The 23,158-nt window shown below is 32.2% G+C and overlaps 1 protein-coding gene across 1 annotated transcript; it reads left to right on the top strand.

Annotated features, from left to right (window-relative positions):
• Positions 1 to 3,874: 3,874 nt before the first annotated feature.
• On the top strand, positions 3,875 to 11,625 carry LOC111311966 (uncharacterized). Its single transcript, XM_022911848.2, is given in 5 exon segments — positions 3,875 to 4,400; positions 6,660 to 7,031; positions 7,111 to 9,796; positions 9,926 to 11,569; positions 11,572 to 11,625. Coding segments are annotated over 5 exon segments (4,866 nt in total). The 5' UTR covers positions 3,875 to 4,256; the 3' UTR covers positions 11,592 to 11,625.
• Positions 11,626 to 23,158: the final 11,533 nt, after the last annotated feature.

Raw genomic sequence — 23,158 nt, 5'->3', positions numbered from 1 at the left:
TCATTGGGCAACCTTCCAAATTGGAATGAATTTAAGATCATTAGGATGATAACTAGATTGATTTTAAAGTTGCCAGCTTTAATTTTAGGTCTTTTAATTCTCGATTGGATATGACCAACTTAAGGTATGGCATAATCCTTAAGAGTCCTCAATTCCAAGGTTAGACCGTACTATTCTAACACAAAAATAACAAAAAATTAAAAATAAAGATACTAAAAACAAATAAGAAAATGGTTTGAACTATAATTAGGCATGATTGGCATTAATATTAGCATTAAACTAAACCAATCCCTAGTAATGCATCAAAAACTTGTTAGCTAATCGTAAATGCATAGATCGTAACAAATAATATAATAGAAAGTAAAATTTGTTCCCATGGAGATTGTAAAAGAGTTAATACTAAGTACTGAAATTATAACACCCTAAATTATATTTAAATAAATTGAAATTAATATGCAAGAACTAAATTAAAATATTTAGCAAATAAAATAGAAAATTAACTTATGTAGAATTAACTTAAACAAACTAACAACTTGAAAATCAAAATTTAAAATACAAGAATAAAAAACTAATTTAAACATCAACTAATTATATTAATACAGTAATTAAATATGAAAATTTGAACATGTAATAACAATAAAACTAAAATTAAATAACAGCTTTATTAATTAACATGCAAATATGAATGATTAAACTAAAATAGAAACTTAAAACCAAATATAAACTTGAACTGAATTAGATAAGCTTTAATAACAACAAATTAAACCCAATCTAATATGTTCGAAACTTAAACAAAGCAAATAAATTTAAATTGTATTAAACAGAATTTAACTTATGTTAACTTAAACTTAAAAGATGCAAGAACCTTAAACCTAATCAAACTTAAACTTAATCTTATCCAAATAAATTTAACTTAAGAAACTTAAATTAAACTAGAAAAGGACTTAATTAAGCTTAAATTACATGAACAGAACTTGAATTAAATCAAAATAGACAATTAAAGTAAATTAAATCACAAGAATAGAATATTAAAATAGTTTAAACTTAAATTAGATCAAAACTGAATTTAAATGGCTTGAAAACTTAAATTAAACTTGTAGAAATTTAAATTAACTTGAAAAAAAAATTGAATTGGATTGAAAATTTAAGAAAACAAAATAAAAAAATTAAAAGAACAATGAATGGTATATCATACAAAGTCTTAAACTAAAAATAACTTAAAAGAACCAAAAAAAAAAAAAAAACCTTTAAAAGTTATTGGATGGGCTATCACACCAATTATGCTTTTCTTAGTGCCTTGACTAGCTTATTTATACATAAAGATCCCTAAGAGTGGTATGACAACCTTGGTCTTCTATTTAGGCAAACTTTTTGAATTGATCTTGATAGGGTTCTTGAATGGGAAAGATCTTTTTGAAATGAATCTTGTTTTCCTTAAAGTAATTAATCTAGACTAAATCTTGGCTTTAAGAATATAATAGATGATGTCTTGTGTTTACTTGTTGATTTGAAAATTTCAAGACAAGAAGAAAATGGTATTGTTTTTACTTCTCTTCAAGTAGCTTAAAACTTTAAAAATTTTAGCTTATTAAGTTTTCTTGATGAATTAAATTACTTTAAAAAGAAAAGATACGGCTAGCGTTCTTTAGAGATAAAATGAATTTGCTAATTTAATTTGAACTGCTTAGTAGCCTTTTAGAAATATTTCTCAAAGTCTTCTTAAAAGGTTCAGTTCTTGAAGGTTTCTTGGTTTTGACTCGGTCATTTTTAGGCTACTTTGACTTTTTCAATTTAAATAAGATTTTAAACCTTGTCATCATGCCACATAAGCATCTAAGTCAACTCTCCTAAATGAGAAATGACTTGTTGCCATGTCATCATCCATAATCCCATTCAAATGCACCTCTATAGAATACCATAGACTTGTGATAAACTTGAAAATTCCAAATCTGTCCTTATATAGCTAAACTTCCCTTTTCTTGATTTTTACATAATTTTCACTTATTTCACTTTAAAATTCAACACATTTTTGAACCAACAAAGCCAATCTTAAACAAATTTTGCACTTTTACTTCAAGATTCTTTAAGATCTAATTAAGATTCTCCCAAATGTATCAAGAACCTATCAAGCATGATCAAAATTGATCAATATTTGCCAAGATTTACTAAGATTCAATATTTTCTTCACACAAAGGCAAATTAAGTAAATTAGAAGTAAAAATAACTTTATTTTACTAAGAATTAAGTAAAATTAACTCATTTAAGCATTGAAAATTAATCTATTTCATAGAATTATCAAATTCTACAACCATCTAAAATCACATTTGGTGTGGATGAATGAAAAATGATATCACCAATTGTGATGAATACCTTTAAAATTAAGATAATTTATTTAAGTATTTTTGTTATAATGTGAATATTACTATTAAAAATTCGAATACACATGACTTATACCCAATCCCATCTACTAACCACGTTGACCTATTTACTTGTTTATCAAGTTTGAATCATTTACAATAATGAGTTACTTTGAGTTATTAATAGGTTTTCATTAGGAACATTTTAAAAGTTTCATTTGCGAATTTATATGCATTTGAATTCAAGTTTGATTCTTAAAAATGAGTTTGCATTTCAATTTCTAATTCAACCTAATGAGCCTTAAATAAAGCAAAAGCCTTGAGTGACATTAACGTGGTGATAAGGGACAATGATGGTTTTGTTCTTGGTGCTTCTTCAACTATTGTGGAAAGAATGTGAGATACTTTAGTGGGAGAAGACTTTGCAATTGTTAAGGCTATTAGTTTGCTAAAGATATTGGTTTTAACTCAATTATGCTTGAAGGAAATGCTCTTGGACTTGTTAACCTGTTAAATTAGGCAACATTAAAATATTTATCAATCATTGAAAACCTGTGGAAGGTGCATGAATTTTATGGATAGGTTTTTGAAATTTTAAAGCTATTTATGTGAGACATTCTACTATTGAAGTTACACATAAGTTAGCAAAATATGTGCTTAGTTCAAGAATAACTTTGCATCAAATTGAGGAATGCTCATCTATCCTTCATGATGCTATTATCGTTGATTATAATGGTATTTAACATGTGAAAATTTTATTTATTAAAAATTTTTTTTACATTCTATATAGCAAAATGGAAAGAAGAACCGAAAAAGAAAACAATTGGGAAAATTGGAAAGGGAATGACACATAAAGAGTTTGGAAATCCCCCACAAAAATTGGAATAAGAACTTTTTGTTTTTGTTTTTAAAATAATATTACTAAAACAAGAAAAAACAAAGAACAAAACAACAAAACTTCACGTTCCTTAAAAGAAAAAAAATGAACAGAATACCTAATGCTTGCTCAAGCAAAGAAGAACCACACACAAAAAAGCGTTTTTGTTTGCCGAACCCATTCGACATCACTTGTTACTTTCCAATTGTGTGTTGGAACAACCCAAGACAACCTTAACATCTCCATCATATGCCCTCATGTGAAATTGCACCCCTCCAGTAAATTTACGACTTTACCCTCGCGTAACATCACCCCAACTAATAACCTGGGTAGCATTATCAAACCCAACCCTAAAAATACGATATACTACAAGCCCAAAACCTTCATCCCCATGCCACGTTTCGCGAAAATCAAAGTCAAACGTTTCCCTGCCGTATCAGTCAACAATTACAATCTCAGATCTAGTCCAGTCTCGTTCGAGAATCCCACACACACACGTCATTTCGTTTCGGTCACAGGTTTGTGCTTTTATCTTTCCCTTGTTAAGAACTTGCCCGAGCTGCCCAACTGCCCATCCCCATTGCCCGCTCTGCCCTACCATGTACCCCACTACACCTTTACTTTTGCTGTCTCTCTCTCTGTTGGAAAATGTTTTGTCTCTCTCTCTAAAAATCGGGCAAATTTTTCTCTCTTGATTTTCTCTCTCTTCAATTTTTAGTTTTCTTTTTTTTTCTTCTGTAGATCGAAAGGCGGCTCAAGAAATCGAACGCGGTGGATGGATCTGAGATTGAATTAGATCGGGTAAAAGGGAGAATCACGATCGAAGGGAATTCGGGTTTTGGATTTGTGATTGGGGAAATTAGGGTTTGGTTAAGGGGAGATTTTAGGAGATGGTGAAAGGTAGGGTTTTGGGTGGATCTAGGGTTTGGAGTTGGTGAAAGAAGGGAAAACTAACGAGGGGGAAAAGAAGATAGAAATTAGGAGGGCGGATTGATGGTACTCGAAGGGGAAAATGCAAGGCTATGCATGGGCGGGGAGGAGGTGAGGAGAGGAAAAAGGCACGGCACATGTGGACAGTCCCTACACGTGCAACGGCGGTTCTGAGTGGTGATGGTGGTGCTTCTCCCTCTTCTTCTTCTTCATCTACTATTAATTCGTTTTCAAAGGTATAACTTTTTTAAGCAAATTTTTTTTTTTACTTTTATTTGATTTGATTTGATTCAAAATTTCTTTTATTTTCTAGGTTTCTCTTTTTGTTTGCTTGTTTTGTTTGTTCGTTGTTTTGTTCTGTTAGGTGATTTGGTGAGATGGGTTGTTTCAGATTGATTTGGGGAAAAGAAGAAAGAGGTTCGATTTTGCTTGGGAACTTTGTGATGGTGGCTTGATTGATGGGAAAATGTGGAAATAGTCCTGATTTTCTTGGATTTTGTTGGCTTGGTTTTGAAATTTGTGGATGATGTGTTGAGCTCGATTGGAGATAAATTTAGAGAACGCACTATATTTTTTTGGGGGTTTTTAAATTTTGGATTGATTTGTACGGAGGTATTTAACTTTGGATAGATTGTTTTGATGAGGTATATGCGTAAGAGCTTTTGTTTTGATTTTGTGGATTGTGGTTCATGTAGTGTCGCAGGTGTGGGGAGCTGTTGTAATACATAATAAGTTGGGTAAGATTGGGAAGCTTATGTTTCCTTACGTCAATTTACATTTGTTGTAAAATGAATGTTTTGTGTGCATAATTATTTTACAAGAATGATATCGTTTTTCCTGCACTAGAAGCTGTTCTACGTATGAAATGTGCTTCTGCTGACTTGTCTGAAATTTTTAATTGCGGCTTGGAGGAATAGTTGCTTAGCATGCTGTGGGGTGTTTTTCTTCATCCAAGCATAAGGGAATTCAAAGCAGAATGTGTTTCAGAGATTTTAGAAATATTTGGATTCTAGACAGATCAGTGTAAATGCACCTCAACTTTGAGAATTTGCCTACTTACAAGTGTGATGAGAAGTAATTGCCAGCGTTACTTTTTTCAAAATATTGGAAAATTTTCCTAATTTGGAAGAGCCTGAAACATGAATAAGGAAATAGTTTCTGCTTCATCATTTTGGAGGCAGAGAAGTCACCTGTGTTATTGTTGTTCAAAATTTTTGAAATCTTTCCTATATTTTCAACATCTTGAATGAAGTGATTTGCTCCATCAGGAAATTGTTTCTGTTTCAATGTTTGAGATGGGGAATAGGAAAATATTACCATGTAAAGATCTATTACGCATACTAGAGGTAGATACACTTTTATTATGAAGGAATCAGAAAGGAAGAATGCATTTTGTGTTACTTGTGGTGGATTGACCTAGGCAACAGGTTTTACTTTCTTAAATGCTGCTAGTAACAAATTTGTTCTGAATAAGTTTTTTATTCTCCCCCAAAATTTTCATTTTGAAGGATATGCTGGCAGTGTTATATGTAGTTTGCAGGGTGTTATTGCTCCCAATAGATGTCCTTGGCTGCAGTAAATGCAGTATTTGCTTCTTAATTAATTATTTGCTGTTGACTTTTAAGTTTTTTTTCCTATAAGGCAAGTCCTTCAAGTTTATTATAATTCATCCTGTTCTATTATAGGCAAAAAGTCAGTTATATTATATAAAACAATTATACGGGTCTTCCCATTATAATCATGTTTTAACCTACTTATATATGAGTGAGAAGGTGCATGATTTTTGTTATGCCCAGTATTTTCGCTGGTAAAGTTGTATGGAAATGTAAGCAGTCGTAACTTATTTCTAGCATATAATATGACAAAAAATTAGTCTTGAGAAATGCATTGGCTATCTTCAATGGAGTTGTATATGATAATATCTGTTGAAGCAGCACCTTAAACATATCCAAGGATTTACAGAAGACTGTGTGATATAAATATATCACACTTTCAGTATGAGAAATGTCAAATTTTCCTTAATTGTGGTCGTATGACAAAAAATGAGTATAGCTAGCTTTGAACATTTATGAATTGCTATAACTCGTTTCTGCTAATATTGAAGTCTGGTGACCTGAGAATAATCTATGTTTAAGTTGCTCTTATATTGTATTATAGTTGATTTACCTACCATGCTCTTAATTGTTTTTATATGCATCTTTCTCTGGATATATGCATCTCAGAAATCTTTCTTATCTAATAAAGTTTGATTATTGGAATCACTACAAAATCTGATTGGTTGAACAATTTGCTAGTTGCTGCCCAAGGGTTGTTCTTTTCAATTACAATTTCCACTGCATTTAGGTTGCTTAGTCTATGAAGCTAAGATGTTGATTGTTTTTAAAAATAACTGATTAATTCCAGTTTGGGTTGTTGATCAAGCTTTTGTTTTTATTCATACAAATTGGTTATATATTCTCACTGATAAAATTGCATACCTTGTTTCCTTCCAATAGGATGGACGCAAGATCAGTGTTGGTGACTGTGCTCTCTTTAAACCACCCCAAGATTCTCCACCTTTCATTGGAATAATTCGTTGTCTAACTACTAGTAAAGAAAATAAGTTAAAGTTGAGTGTGAATTGGCTTTATCGACCTGCTGAAGTAAAGCTTGGCAAAGGCATCCTGTTGGAAGCTGCGCCAAACGAAATTTTTTATTCCTTTCATAAGGATGAGATTCCTGCTGCATCGTTACTCCATCCGTGTAAAGTTGCATTCCTTCCTAAAGACGTTGAACTTCCGTCAGGGATTTGTTCATTTGTGTGCCGGCGAGTTTATGACATTACAAACAAGTGTTTATGGTGGCTAACTGATCAAGATTATATTAATGTGAGTTCTAGATGCTCTTGCAGATATCTAATTTAGTCTAAATTTGAAACTTTGTAGTTGATATCTTATCCTTTTGCAGGAACGACAAGAAGAAGTAGATCAACTATTATATAAGACGCGGTTAGAAATGCATGCAACAGTGCAGCCAGGTGGCCGTTCTCCAAAGCCCATTAATGGTCCGACATCATCATCACAGTTAAAACCTGGTTCAGATAGTGTACAGAACAGTGCTTCCTCATTTCCTTCTCAAGGTAAGGGAAAGAAAAGGGAGCGTGGTGATCAAGGCCCTGAACCTGTTAAACGGGAACGCACTAGTAAAATGGATGATGGGGATTCTGGTCATGGTAGACCAGAAATTAATTTAAAATCTGAGATTGCAAAAATCACTGAAAAAGGGGGACTAGAAGATTCTGAAGGAGTTGAGAAATTGGTTCAGCTAATGTTGCCTGAGAGAAATGAGAAGAAAATAGACTTGGTGAGCCGGTCAATGCTTGCTGGTGTGATAGCAGCTACTGACAAGGTTGACTGTCTTAGTCGTTTTGTTCAGCTCAGAGGGTTACCTGTTTTTGATGAATGGCTCCAGGAAGTCCACAAAGGGAAGATTGGTGATGGTAGTGGCTCCAAGGATGATAGATCAGTTGACGACTTTCTTTTAACCTTACTCCGAGCACTTGATAAGCTACCTGTAAATCTTACAGCTCTACAGATGTGTAACATTGGCAAGTCTGTGAATCATTTGCGTAGTCATAAGAATATAGAAATACAGAAAAAAGCAAGGACTTTAGTTGATACGTGGAAAAAACGAGTTGAGGCAGAGATGGATGCTAAGTCTGGTTCAAATCAGGCTGTTCCCTGGTCTGCAAGGCCTCGTCTCTCGGAAGTTTCTCACAGTGGAAACAAGCACTCCGGATCATCTGAGGTTGCCATGAAAAGTTCAGTAACACAACTTTCTGCATCTAAAACTGGTTCGGTCAAGCTTGCCCAAGGAGAAGCTGCAACCAAATCTGCTTCTGCATCTCCAGGGTCTATGAAGGCTGCAACATCGCCTGCTTCAGCCTGTACAAACCTAAAAGATGTGCAGGCACGAAATGCTACTGTGGTTGGCACCTCTGACCCTCAATCAACCATAAGGGATGAGAAAAGCAGTAGTTCTAGTCAATCCCATAACAATAGTCTTTCTTGTTCTAGTGATCATGCGAAGACTGGGGGTGTTTCTTTAAAGGAGGATGCAAGAAGTTCTGCTGCTGGTTCTGGAACAGTGACTAAGATCTCAGGTAATTCTACACGGCACCGGAAATCCATTAATGGTTTCCCAGGGCCATTGGGAGTTCTAAGGGAAACTGGATCAGGCAAAAATTCTTCTCTGCACCGAAATCCTGCTTCAGAAAAAATATCACCGTCTGGTGTAATTTGTGAAAAGTCTGTGGATGCTCCTACGGCTGAGGGTAATAGTCATAAGTTCATTGTAAAGATCCCGAATCGAGGTAGAAGCCCAGCACAAAGTGCCAGTGGAGGATCTCTTGAAGATCATTCGGTCATGAGTAGCAGAGCATCTTCTCCTGTGGTTTCTGAGAAGCATGAACAATTAGATCATAACATGAAGGAGAAGAGTGATACTTACCGGGCAAATGTTATAACGGATGTGAATATTGAATCTTGGCAGATTAATGACTTCAAGGTTGTGCTGACTGGGTCTGACGAGGGAGATGGTTCACCTGCAGCTGTTCCAGATGAAGAAAACTGTAGAACTAGAGAAGATGCTAGGAAAACAACAGAAGTTACGAAAACTGCTTCCCCATCTTCTGGAAATGAACTTAAATCGGGGAAAGTGCAGGAGGCTTCTTTCAGCTCCATAAATGCTCTAATTGATAGTTGTGTCAAGTACTCTGAAGCAAATGCATGCATGCCGATTGGTGATGATGCTGGAATGAATTTACTTGCTAGTGTGGCTACTGGAGAGATTTCTAAGTCAGATGTGGCTTCGCCGATTGATTGCCCTCAAAGAAATACCCCTGTTGTTGAGCACCCTTCCACAGGCAATGATACAAAACTAAAGCCTTCTGCTGGGGATGAGGTTGTTCAAGATCGAAATCAGTCTGTTGAGAGTGCAGATGATGAGCATCTGAAGCAGGCTGTTGTTGCTGGTATTTCATGGGCTAAGAATGCAGACAGCAAGACTGGTTCCTCTCAAGAAAAATCTGGAGGAGAGCTGAATGAGCATTTAACTTCATCAAGCATAGGCTTGCCACAGACTATGGCCCCATGTCTTGAAAATGGTAAATTAAAGGAAAGTATAACAGCTGCTTTAGTCAATTTGCCCTCTGCAAGCACTGTGGAGAATACTACTGATACTGGAGATTCCAAAGAGCATCTGGAGAGAAAGGCTGGCGGAACAGATGATGATGGCAGTTTGGTTACTACAGTAAAAGGGGGCAGTTCTTTGGTAAATGAAGATAAGGTCATCGATCCAGTTGTAGAAGTTGAGAAAGTGGTTGAAGGATCTTCATCTGTACCTTCTATTGAAGTTGATGTTGAGAACAAGAAAAATGTTGTTGAAGGTTTGGAAAGAAGTTCGCAGACTCACCAGAAGTCACCAGCTGTTATTGGACATTCTTCCAAAGGAACAGATAAAGAAGCATTGCCTCCTGGTTCTGTTAAAGATACAGTTTTGGAAAATGTTGATGAAGTGAAGAATGAGAAGGATGTTGAGACTGATGCATGTAGTCATGTCAGTCACGATGAGAAGAAAAAACCTGAATGCCAAAGTAATGCTTCTCCTCTTATATATGTCAATTATATGTGAAAGTAATTATTATGTTAGCTCTCTTTTTTTTGGCATTTAGTATTTATTGATCATTAAAATTTGTAATTAATTGTATCTATTGTTGGTTCAGCTGTCAATGTCCAGAAAGGTGAACACGTGGAGGAGAATTTAGAAGGTAGTGAGGGTCATGAACCGCGTGTTGGACCATCTCCTTGTAAGGCATCATCCACAGTAATGGAAACAGAACAACCTATGAAGCCAAGGGGATCTAAGTTGACTGGTGCTGAAGCAGATGAAGCTGAAGAAAGGACATCAGCCACCATGGATGCTCCTGCCACAAGTGGTGCTGATACAGATGCAAAAGTAGAATTTGACTTGAATGAAGGCTTTAATGCAGATGAGGGGAAATTTGGGGAACCGAATAACTTGACGGCACCTGGATGTTCGGCTCCTGTCCAATTAATTATTTCTTCTGTGTCTAGTAGCCTTCCTGCTTTGATTACTGTTGCTGCTGCTGCAAAAGGGCCCTTTATTCCCCCGGACGACCTTCTGAGGACTAAAGGGGCACTTGGTTGGAAGGGATCGGCAGCCACTAGTGCGTTTCGGCCAACTGAACCCAGAAAGACTCCGGATATGCCTGTGGGTACAAGTAACTCTTCCATCGCTGATGCTACTACTGGCAAACAAAGCCGTCCTCCATTGGAAATTGATTTGAATGTAGCTGATGAGAGAGTCATTGAGGATCTAGCTTCCCGAAGCTCTGCTCAGGGCACAGACTCTGCACCAGACCTTACTAGTAATCGTGATTTAACATGTGGGTTGGTGGGTTCTGCATCTGTTCGCTCCTCTGGGGGACTTGATCTTGATTTGAATAGAGTCGATGAGCCTGCTGATTTGGGTAATCACTCAGCTAGCAGTAGTCGTAGACTAGATGTTATGCGGCCTATGAAATCATCTTCATCAGGTGGAATTCTTAATGGTGAGTCAAATGTCCGCAGGGACTTTGATTTGAACAATGGACCTGCTGTTGATGAGGTAAGTGCTGAACCATTACTATTTAGCCAGCATAATAGAAACAGCAACGTGCCATCTCAGCCACCGGTTTCCAGCCTGTGGATAAACAATACGGAGATGGCAAATTTCTCATCATGGTTTCCTACAGGGAATACATACTCGGCAGTCACAATTCCATCAATCTTGCCTGATAGAGAACAGCCTTTTCCAATTGTTGCAACTGGTGGGCCACAAAGGGTGTTGGGCCCCCCTACTGGTGCCACTCCTTTTAATCCTGATGTCTATAGGGGACCTGTATTGTCATCTTCACCAGCAGGGCCCTTCCCTTCGACTCCTTTCCAATATCCTTTGTTCCCCTTTGGAACAACATTTCCTCTTCCTTCAACAAGCTTTTCTGGTGGTTCAACAAATTATGCTGATTCATCTCCTGGTGGAAGGCTTTGTTTCCCCCCAGTACATTCGCAATTGTTAGGACCTGCTGGTTCTGTTCCGTCCCATTACTCAAGGCCCTATGTTGTTAGCCTTCCAGATGCTTGTAATAATAGTGGTGCTGATAATGGTAGGAAATGGGGAAGGCAAGGTCTAGACTTAAATGCTGGGCCTGGAGGCCCAGACACTGAAGGAAGAGACGAGACAACACCACTTGCATCTAGGCAACTGTCTGTTGCCAGTTCACAGGCCCTGGCAGAGGAGCAACCAAGAATGTATCATGTGCCAGGTGGCATTTTGAAAAGGAAGGAACCTGAGGGAGGATGGGATGGATACAATCTTCATGGCAGTAGGAATCCTTAAATATCACAGTCTTGTGACCCATGAAAGCTTGTAAGTTATTTATGTTTCTTCTCAGCTTCTTTGGCGAGGCCTCTATTTTTTCTTCCCTATTTTGCTTCTTCCATACCCACACTTGATAGTGGCAAGGGGGAGAGGCAATATTAGAATTATGGATTTCTCTTTTTGACCAATTTTACATTTATTTCATTTCCAGTTCTTCAAGGATGGACATTGGCTAACCCCCAGAGGTCATCTAACCTGTGTGCTCTTAGAGGATGGGTGGTAAGTGAGCTATTTGATGTTCATAGTCTCCGACCCCCAACTTTTCGCTGTATCAACTGTATCGTAAAAGAATCTTTTTGGGGTTTTCAAGCCATTTGTTCCTTAAATTTGTTCTGGATGCAGATCAGTTTCCCCTTTGTAGATATTATAACTGTTGGAAATCATGCGCTATGTTGCCCAGACATTAGAAATTGGTTCCCAAACCTGTTTTTTGGTGCATATCTTTCTTGCCTTTTTCTTCACTTTTTTTTTTTAAAATTTTTTCCCAATTAAAGTGGTCACCGAATTTTGATTCTGAAGCCTTATCTGATCTGTCATGACCTAGTTGCTTTGGTTGATATTGTATTCTAATCTTATTTAATTTATTAACTCTAATGGTAGTTCATCTGCAACAGTTTTAATTCCTGCCAACTTTGCTATCAATGTTGTTATAAGGTATTGGCACTGAGACTGCATTGAAGTTTGAAGTTGCACTTTCACCTCAATCAATTTGCTCTTTGTGATGACCAGTGGCAACAATGTCATTCATCTTTCCAAGTGTTTTTGCTTGTGCTTCGCCTTGATTTTTTCTGTTGATTGAAGTAGGTAAAGGTCAACTGGCCAAATGATCTAAGAAGCCAAGCCTTGTTTATATTCTGGATTCTGGTCAGTAATTGGCATATTCACAGGAACTTTCTATTGCCCATTTTTATATATTGTTATTACAAGGAAGCAATAATGTTATGGTTCATGCTGTATATGATGGACAGCATGTCATGTAATTTTTGTTAGAATTTTCGATAAAGCCCTGCTATCTAAGTGGATGTTTTTGAGTGTTGCCGGCCGCTGGAGGCAGGTGCTTGTGATGCTTCTTTTGGTGGTACAACCCCCGAAACTTTATTCATCAAGGATGCGTTATGTTCATCTTTTGATTTTTTTAGGGGTTTCCCAAGTGCATACATGGGATTTTCACGTTTAAAAACCCTTCTAGGCAAATGCGATGGCTTGGCTACTTTGAAACTAAATGGAGGTCTCACAGTCTTCCAATTTAACTGACAAAAAGGTTCCTACCACGGCCGTTCTGTTTCCAAACGGAAGTGTTTCATCTAGGTTGGCAGCTAGTCAAACGATCCGATGAAAATTAAGGTTTAAGGTTCTCTATTGTATTAAACACTTGTATTGATTTACTCTGGCTTTGTTTAAAATGTTAAATTTTTAGGGATGAATGAATGAATGTTAAATTTATATCTTATACACCAAAAAAGGAAAAGTAAAAAAATGTTAGTGCCATTTTTTGCTTTGTATGGCCTTCATTGCCACTGACCATCACCGAACTCATGTTAAAATTTATTCATTCTGTGCCAACTTTCATTTAGCTTTTAGTTTTCGGATGAATACCTTCGTAGATCCATGAAGAGAAAGCATAAAGATGAATTATTTTTCAAGTACTATCGATAAACATACTTCCCTATATATGTGGATCCGTTTATACAAAAGATATTATCACAACTCCGACGAAAGACGGATTTGAATCCTTTCAATTTCTTTCATGAATTCATTGACAAGGCGATTCAAGAGCTTAAGCACTGTGTAAGGCATAGAGGAAAATTATAACATTTTTCAGGAGCCATTGACATTGTAACCCTTAGTCAATCTCATGCTTTCACGGTTTCCCTAGCTGGAGAATTATACAAATGGAAAGTGGGTACGATACGCGTAACAAAGCAAACGTAAATATAACTTTGCAAATATTTTCATGGGAATACTGGAAAACACCATATTTGGTTCCTTTCAAAGGTTTTTGAGCTGGTGATTTTTTTGAAGCTTTCCTTTCTTTTTTCTTTTTAATTTTCATTCAGCGGATAATAATATTTGGTCAAAAGAAAAGCAGATTACACTATTGGTTGAATAAATGTTTGTTTTAGGATCAAACATTTATCATATTCTTTATTTTAGGAATCAACATTTTTTTTTAAAGTTAAAATGCAATCTTTTCGATTTTATCAATTTAAAACATTAATGAAAATTTTAATAATTATTATCAATTAATTTGGTTAACTGTAATCACTGAATTTTTCTTTAGTTTTCCTTAAATAGATAAAATTAAAATATCAGGTTGAATCTTGATACGAAAATTATAATAATAAAAATAAGATACTAGAATAAGCATTTATCGAATTCAATGTTTTATTTAATTAATTTATATAATTATTTTTAATAGATGATATTTAATATATTTGATATTTAAATTTTAATACATTCAATTTTTTTGTCGATTTCAAAATTATAACTTTTTTTGTTATAAAAAATTAAGAGTAATTAGATTATAAGTATCATATGATTTATTATCCTAATCATGTAGTAAATATATTTTTTAAACATTAACTTTGACTAGATTGAAACAATCAATTGAAAAGAAAAGAAAAGAAGGTGGAGAAATAAAGAGGAGTTAGGCAGAAGCCTAAGACAAGTTTAAACAACCCCAAACCATTCATAAACTCAGTCTGTCTCAATTCTTAAAAGGCCAATGCCTAAAGTAATGTACTCAACCTTGGTTTAGTGTTGCTGTTGAAAGTAATTTTTATATTTAAAAGTTGTTTTTGACCCAACCTTAATATTAAATAATAAAAAAATGGTTTTTTAGTTTAAAATTTTGATTTTACAATACAACAACAACAAAACAAATTTGATTTTGTAATTCAAATCAAAAAGTTATTTAAGAGATGCTTTTGTGATTAAAAAATACTCTTTATAATTATTAAATAATTATATTAATAATTTATTATCAACAAAATTAATATTATGAAGTAAAAATAATTTTGAAATACACTAAATATGAATATTAAATAAATTTAAATACTATCCTTATTATATTTACAATAATTATTAATAAAAATAATATCATTAATTTTAAAATTTGATTTCATTACAAAAATAATCACTTACGTTATATTAGCAATTTATTATATTTACTCCATATTTAAATTTAAATTTTTAATATAACAATAATTCAAATATAAAAAATTATATTATATTTTAACATTTGATTGAATTTGATGATTTGAAAATACATTAATACCAGTATTAATAAAATTAACTTTAGATTATATCTTTCTTAAGTGTTTCAAACATATTAAACTATTAAATTTACTTAAAATTAAAATATTATCTTATAAATTAAAATATATTATTATAAAAATTAAAATATATATAAAAAAAAAATAACGGTCCGCTTGAGAGTTGAAAGTTAAGGTATGATATTAATTTTGGAAATTTTTCTTTGGGGGAATTATGAAATTGAAAATTCTTGCTTGGAGAGTAGTAAGAAATCCGGAATGCCGCTATTTTTTATTTTTGTTAATTTTTTATTTTTTTATTTTAATATAAGATTAAAAAATTTTAATTTAATTTGATGTTTAATTGATTTATTAATATATATTATAAATAAAATTACGGCAAAATTACACCATCGGAAATTAAAGTTTTACGAACGAAATTTTATCACGGAATTATTTCGTCGGAGATTATCGACGACTGACCGTAATTAATAAAAAATCCCAAAATCAATTTTCCTCTCTCCCCCACAAACCCTATCCACTCCTCGACCAAGCTCTCCCACCCACCGTTCAGCTCCGCGGTCGTCGCTTCCCTCGTCAGCCAGCTCTCCACCCTCGTCGCTTCCCTCGAGTTGCCCGCCCATCACGCTGTCCTCCCTCACGTTGCCTTTCGTTGCAGTGGTGGTTGTGCTTCTGGATAGGTGGTTACTGTTACAATTTTTTTTTTAATTTCTGGAGAGTTGTTGAGTATTTTTTGGTGCCCTTCCCTGTGTTATGAGATACTGGTTTAATAGAAGCATATTTCATCCTTTATTATTATGTTTTCACTATGTCATTATTGTCTGGAATTTACCTCCTCGTGATTGTAATGGAATTGTTGAAGGCATGTTTTGTAAGACGTAAGTTGGAAATTGATGTATGGTTGAGAATTTTGGATATTATATGACTTGAATATTTTAATTCCTTATGGCTATGGTTTCCACTGGTGGTATTCTTTTGTGTTTAAAGGTTTGATGATACGTGTATGGGGAGTGTGGGTGTAGATACTGGGCTCAGTTAAAAACTGTGTGACATGTTTGAGGACTTGAAATTCCCTAACATATTACTTGCTGTAGATTTTGTACTGATGGGTGACACCACTTCTGTAATTGAGGTTGAATGCATGTTTTTGGCAACTGACTATTTCAAGTCAATTGTTTGTTGCTGTAGATTTGCTGTATGATCTGTTTTAGAAATGCTTCGTTGAGTTATTTCTGATCTCTGATTATATATAAGCTAATGGTTATACGAGTTTGTCTTCTTTTCCTAGTGCTGCTTGTTCCTTAAAGCATGCTTACGGAATTATTAGTAACAGAATTTGACATCGGTAATTACCAATGAAATTTAAAATTTATAAACATGATACAATTGCCGACTTATTTACTATCGCTAAAAATTTTTATCAGTAAATTCTTTCGGTAAATATTTTACTGGCGGAATTTAAGCTATTATCAACAAAATTTCGTCAGTAAAACTTTTTTTTTTCTGGTATTGATAGAATTAATTATTATCAAAAGTAAATTAAAATATAATTTAGAAGTATACTATATTAGTAATAATTTTAATACAATTAATTTTTATACTTAATCAATATTAAGATTAATTATATTTAAGAAACTATACTCGCCAGGCTTAGAGTTATTAGCATTATGTTAATTAATTTAATAATATCTACTATTAACATTCTAATTAGATATTTGGTCAATTGATTTATATATAATATTATTATATTTATATTAATGTTAAAATGATCAAATTAGTGCATTTTTAATAATAATTACTATTCAACTTTGTAAATTTTGGTCAATTGATATATACGAATATATCTAATTTTATTATGTTAAAGTCAATTAATGCATATAACTTTTTCTAATTTAACATTCTAGTCGAACATTTGATCAATTATTGTATATTATTATATTTAACAAGGTAATATTAGTACAATAATTCATATACAACATAAAAATCATTTTTTGAACAACATTAATTTTTCAATGAAAACATTTTTCTTTTTGGAATCCACACTAGTCTAAAGGCATTCACAATTCGATACTTTTTTTTTCAACAAACATGGTTTCCTTATTTTCACAAAAATACGTGATTGATCATTCAAAATTTTTCAAAATAATCAACAAAATTATTCCACATAATTAAATTTCTTGATAAAAAAAATAATAAAATACAGAAACAAATATGACTTTATGAGTCTTTTAAAAATTAGAGTTCCTTATTAAAAATGAAAAAGGTGACAATTTTTTTTTTTTTTCAAATGGATTGAATGGTTTAGCACATCAAGGTTTTAATTTGTTTAAGAAAGCTTTACCATTTGGAGGGAATAAAAGAAAGAAATTGAAATATATGAAAAAAAACTAAGTATTGAAATTGTTCCCCCTTAATTATATTCAAAAGATTGAAAATTAGAATTCAAATAACTAAATAACTATTTAAATTAACTAACTAAACCACAACCTAACTAAGCATGCAAAACAAATGCAATTGAACTTAACAACTTAAATTAAACAAAACAGAATGTAAATTTACTTAGAAAATTTAAAAACATATAAATTAAACCTAAAGTAATATGCAAGATCATAAACTAATTAACTTAAACTTAAATTGCAATTAACAAAATTGAATTAAAGCCAATTAAATCCTAAAACATGTAAGAACTATTAAAGTTTGATTTAACAACTTAAACTTAACTAATTAAACTAAATTTAAACTTTAGACCTTCAAATAGAATCTAAATTAAAACTCAATTGCATGCAAACAACTTAAACTTAATGAATTAAACTTCAAACTACAAATTAAATTAAGAATAGAACTTAAAGAGCAAAAATTACATGAATTAAAAACATTTAAAGAGAGAAAACACAAATTGAATTAAACTAAAAGCAAGGACAAAAATTTAAGAAAACTTGAATTGAATTGAAAACAAAACAGAACTTAAATTTAAAAAAAAAAACTAAAATTAAACTTTGTATAAACTTAAAATAACTTAAAGAAAGCTTTAAAAACATGAAAATTAAAGAACAAGAAAACTTAAAGATATTAACTACTTCAGGTTGGGCTGTTACCATAAGCCTTACTTCAATTTTTTTCTGAACAAAATATAACTATTTATAGAACAAGAATCCCAAACTTAAAAGGATACATAGGTGTGGCTAGGACCTTTTTCAATAGAAAAGAATGCTTTGTAATTATTTTTAAACCCTTGGCAACCTTTTTGAAAAAGTACTCCAACTTAGATTAGGTTTAGCATTTCTTGGACCTTTCTTGAATGGAGCTTAAATCTTGAAACTGATTGGTCTCATATTAGTTTCTTAGATTTTGGACTTATGCTTCTAGTTGAAGAGTTTTTGGAGAAAAGAGAAGTAAAATTTTGAGATGTGTTCTCCTCATGTATTACCCCTTTTTTATAGCGTTCTTCCATTTTCATGCAAATCCTACCCTTAGTAGGAATATCCATTCAAATTAAGATTTTCTAGTCAATTTTAGAAAAATCAACTTTAAATAGGATAACCAAGTAATCCTCCTATTTAAGGTAGGAATTTTAAGTCGAAGTGGGATTTCCTAATTAAAGTGGGAAATCTAACTCAAAGTAGGAAAACTATTTTGAAATAAAAAAAACTAAGCACTATTTAGACTTTTCTAAATATGGACAAAATTTTCAACTCATCATGTCACATACGCTTCCTAATCATTTCGCTTAGCCAATGAGAAAAAACTTACTGTCATGTCATCTATTAGTAATCTCATGCATTACGCATTATATAAGCTATCATGAGCTTGATTTAACTTAAAATTACACATGTATCCCTAATCATTGCTAAACATCCCTTACACTATTCTTATATGAATTTTTCAAATTTTTCATCAAGATTCATCAATTCTAACTCCAATAAGTTTGGTAATGCAAATCTTACATAAATTCATCAATCCAACTTCAAAAGTTTCAAGAATCAACCAAAACATATCAAGAATAATCTAAGATTACTTTTTCTCTCTCCCTCTCTCTCTCTCTCTATATATATATATATATATATATATATCAAAAATCATCTAGGATTGATCAAGAAACTCCAAAATTCTTCAAGATTCATCAAGATTTAATTTTTCTTCAAGATTTCTTACAAAACAACAAATTAAGCACATTAGGAATAAAAAAAAGCTTATTTTACAAAAAAAAAAAACAAAGTAACTTATTTAGCACTGAAAACAATTCTATTTCATATGTTTATCTTTTCTTCACATGTTTCCACTTTTGACAAGTTTAGTTTAAAATTTGGAACTTAATTTACTTTAAACTTGCCCTTTAATATTAGGCATTCTGTACTTGTCTTTAACTTAGGTTTTAATGTTTTCTCAACTAGATCCCTATTCATACTTACCTCTTCAGTGTGGAGGATGATATTTATTTAGGGTTCATTAAAGAATTCAACATGCTAAAAAAGAATAGTGAATGGATTTTTTTTTTTTTTTGCTGAAAGAGCATGAAAGATATCCATTTGTCATTTCAAATATGGATAATTTCATTGAACAACAATTCCTAAGAGATAAATTGCTTTTCTCCTTGATTTTGAATTTATTTTAATGTTGCATATGCATAATGTTACAATCAACTATTTTCTTTTCATTTTTTTTTTTTTTTTTGCAATTCATGCTCAGAATGCACTATTTGAACTTAGCAATCTTCATTTTCAAGTCTACTCAGATTGTTCATTTAATCTTCATTCATTAATAATATATGTCACACAAATCAAAATGTTGAAACAAAGGATATTGTAAATATCATATAATTTGGCTCTATTGGTAAATTTGCCTTAAGATGTAGGCAAAAAACAACTTTGGTGAAATGACTAAAAGAAACAAAAAGAATGTTGTGCAATTCAAGATATTGATCAAAGATATTTGAGAAAATAAGGTCTTTTTAGTAATTTTCATCAAGAAAAAGATTGAAGAGTTTGAATTTTTAAAAGTAACTTGGGAAATGATATGTTTGGAATAGTTTTGACACTTATCAAATCACCAATATTCAATGTCTTTTAAAAAGTGCCTCATATATTAGCTTTCAAAGAATTTTCCAAAAGATCTTGCAAATTAACAAGTTTTTTCATTGTTCATAGCCTTAATGAAGATTATCTTCTTTGTTGAATGAAAATAAGGCTAATGAATCAAACCTTTGGGATGGTGTGGTTTTCAATTGGAGAATGAAATGACTAGTGAAATGATTAATCACTGATTCTCTTAATATTGTTATCACAATAATTTTTTTTTTAAAATCAATTTTTTCAATAAAAAAAAATCATATGGATTTTCATTGTCAAACAATCTTAAACTCAAAAGATGAAATAAAAAATTTTCAGTATTTATAAATCTCTTTTAATTCATGGCAACATATTGTAATCCTCAAAAAGATTTTTCAAACAAATAAAACAAAAGTTCATTTTCAATTAAACTATATACAAAACTAAGGAAAGCGAAAATTGCTCTTGATCAACAACTATGCATTTACATCTTTTACTTATGGGGAAGTGAAATTAGATAATTCTTGCATGAAATGCTTACATGGATGAAAAATATATATGTCTAAATGCATGTATGTAAGGAATGATGAAATGAATATGAAACAATATCATGAAATAAAACGTTCCAACTCAAAATTGCACTATTTTTTTTTTAAGTAAAAATATTATATTTCTTTTTTGAAAAAACAAATTTAAATTAGAAAAATTATCTTAACACAAACAAATATATCAATAAATATAAAATCAACATAAAAACATGTTCTACACAAGAAATCAACATAGATCTACTTTAAGGTTGAGTTTTCTATGTTCATTATTTGCTTGGTTAGGATATTTCACATTCTAAAAATTTTCCAAATTGTTTCCTATTGTCGTCTATGATAGACTAGTAAAGTACTCCAATCTTCACCTATCATAGGTTATAAGAAAAAAAGTTTAACTTGAATGAAAATATTTTACTAATCTATGTAGAGGCATGAAACCTCATGAAATCGTGGGTTCTTTACCCTTTTTTAAAAGGATAAATCCTGGATATAGAGTTTATGTATACATGTGCAAATAGTATATGCAAAGAAGACCATTAAATGCTAACAAATTTAAAATAAAAAACAAAATTAAAAACTAAATGGAAGAAAAAAAATCAAGTACAACCATTAAATTTATTAATGCCTGGATAACACAAATCAAATATTGGTTTAATTCCTGACTTTCCTAGTAGAGTCGCTAGACTATCATAATGTACAAGTCTGAAAACTTAACTGTTAGACACAATAAGCGAAATTACAAATGATTTTTTTTTTAGGTGTGATTGACTACTTAATTTGAACATATTCCCTTTTAAAAAGAGATTCTAAGCCTGACTCAGGTTTTTAAAAAATGATAGATTTTAGTCTACGAAATCAGATAAGATTCAAAAGTATAGCTTAATGTAAAAAAAAATGTTATAGTACCCTTACAATGCTATCCAAATAATAGTACAAATTGATTTTGTGTTATCTAAAACATTAAAAAATCTCAAAAATCTCAACAAATAATTTAATATTAAAAATTATTTTTAAATTACTCTAATAGTTTGATACTAATTTAAAAATATTTTCTCACTTTAAAAATATTTGAGGAGATTACTATCACTATATCATTGAATTTATTAGGATTTCCAAAAAAAAAAAAAATTTAAATCAATAAGTTCTTCTAATATTTTGTAAGATTTTTTATTTCTCAAATAAAAACCTTCAATATATTGATAGGATTAATTTCCAAAAATTATTTATTTTAAATCCATAAAAATTCTCTAATGTTATTAAGATTTTAAGAATTTAACTTTAAAAAGCTTTTTAATATGTTAGTAAGATTCTATTCTAAAAATATTTTTTTAAAAATTGATTTTTAAATCAATGAAATCTTAAAATATATTGATAGGATTTTTTTCAAAATTTAACTTCTAAAAGTTAAATTTCAAATAACAAAAACTTCCAATAAGTTGTTAGGATTTTATCTCAAAATTAATTTTTAAAATTTTTTTAAAAATAAATAAATAATAAAAATAATAGACAAAAATTAGCTGGTCAACAATAGTCAACAGCTCAAACGACATGGCTGGATAGGATGCGGCTCACAACTCAGGAATGGCTCAAACCCGCAGCTTAGCAACTCGGCTTGGTTCAACAGAAATGGGTCGGGCTGGAGATGAAGAGGCACGTGGGTCTGCTTCGCAAGTCTGAGAACCTGGCTTCTTATTTCCCAAAATGGCATTGTTTTGCTGTTAGTATAAAACTAACCATTTTTTTGGTTTTTTCTATCATTTTCAAGTTTTCCTTTCTCTATCTTCTCCCCACTTCTTTCTAATCTCTCTTTAAAAAAAGAAATCCCAGAAATCTCAAGAAATGAAGGACATGGTCGCTGTGATTATCATGTTTTCCGAAAATCGATAATTCTCCTCCGTGCCGGCCGCCATTTCTCTACCGTCGGCCACCATTCGTTGATGCCTATTGGCCTCCAAATTTCACCAGAAGACTTCTCGTCGACTCTGCAAGTTTAGGCTGCAACTTCAAATGTCGAAAAAGCCCTCTTCCGCCACTTTAATTCGTCTAAAAATTTAGTATGTTGTTCACCTACCTTTGCTCTGCACTTCTACCATTTTAGATTTCCTTCCAAATCGTAGTCACCACCGTGAGTCGCCTACACTGATGTTGTCGATGGTGGCTCTCACTGCTGTTCGCAGGCTGAGTAACTCAAAACCACTAAAACGATTCCTTTTTCTCTTGCTTTGATCAACACCAAATCAAATTGCAGAAATCCCGCAACAATCCTCCCCTCGAAAGCCCAAGGTCATACTACTGAATCCTATTTTCGTGATTTTTGCTAATGAATTGTGTTTGATGCTTGATTCAATTTGCTGAATTGTGTCTCCGCTTTGATAGGTCCAAGTATAAGTTATGTTGCTGTGTGAAGGCGGTGAAGGTGATGAGTATAGATTTGTGTTTGTGGAATTTTGGAAATTAGTTTTGGTCTTCTCAAACTAAACCAAGAATTCTACAAATGCTTTCTTTCTCTGAAGCCTGATTTCCCCCTCTTTGTTGTGAATCTAGGTTGTTTAAGGCTGAATTTGGTTCGACAGTGATATTAATTTAAGTGAAATTAAAAATAATAGGAAAAGTTAAATTTATTATTATGACGATGAGATTAAAATTAATA

Source organism: Durio zibethinus, chromosome 9 (genome assembly GCF_047325235.1).
Source record: "Durio zibethinus cultivar Kanyao isolate XHJ-2024 chromosome 9, ASM4732523v1, whole genome shotgun sequence".
Taxonomy (NCBI): domain Eukaryota; kingdom Viridiplantae; phylum Streptophyta; class Magnoliopsida; order Malvales; family Malvaceae; genus Durio; species Durio zibethinus.
This window is presented reverse-complemented; position numbering and strand designations above follow the sequence as displayed.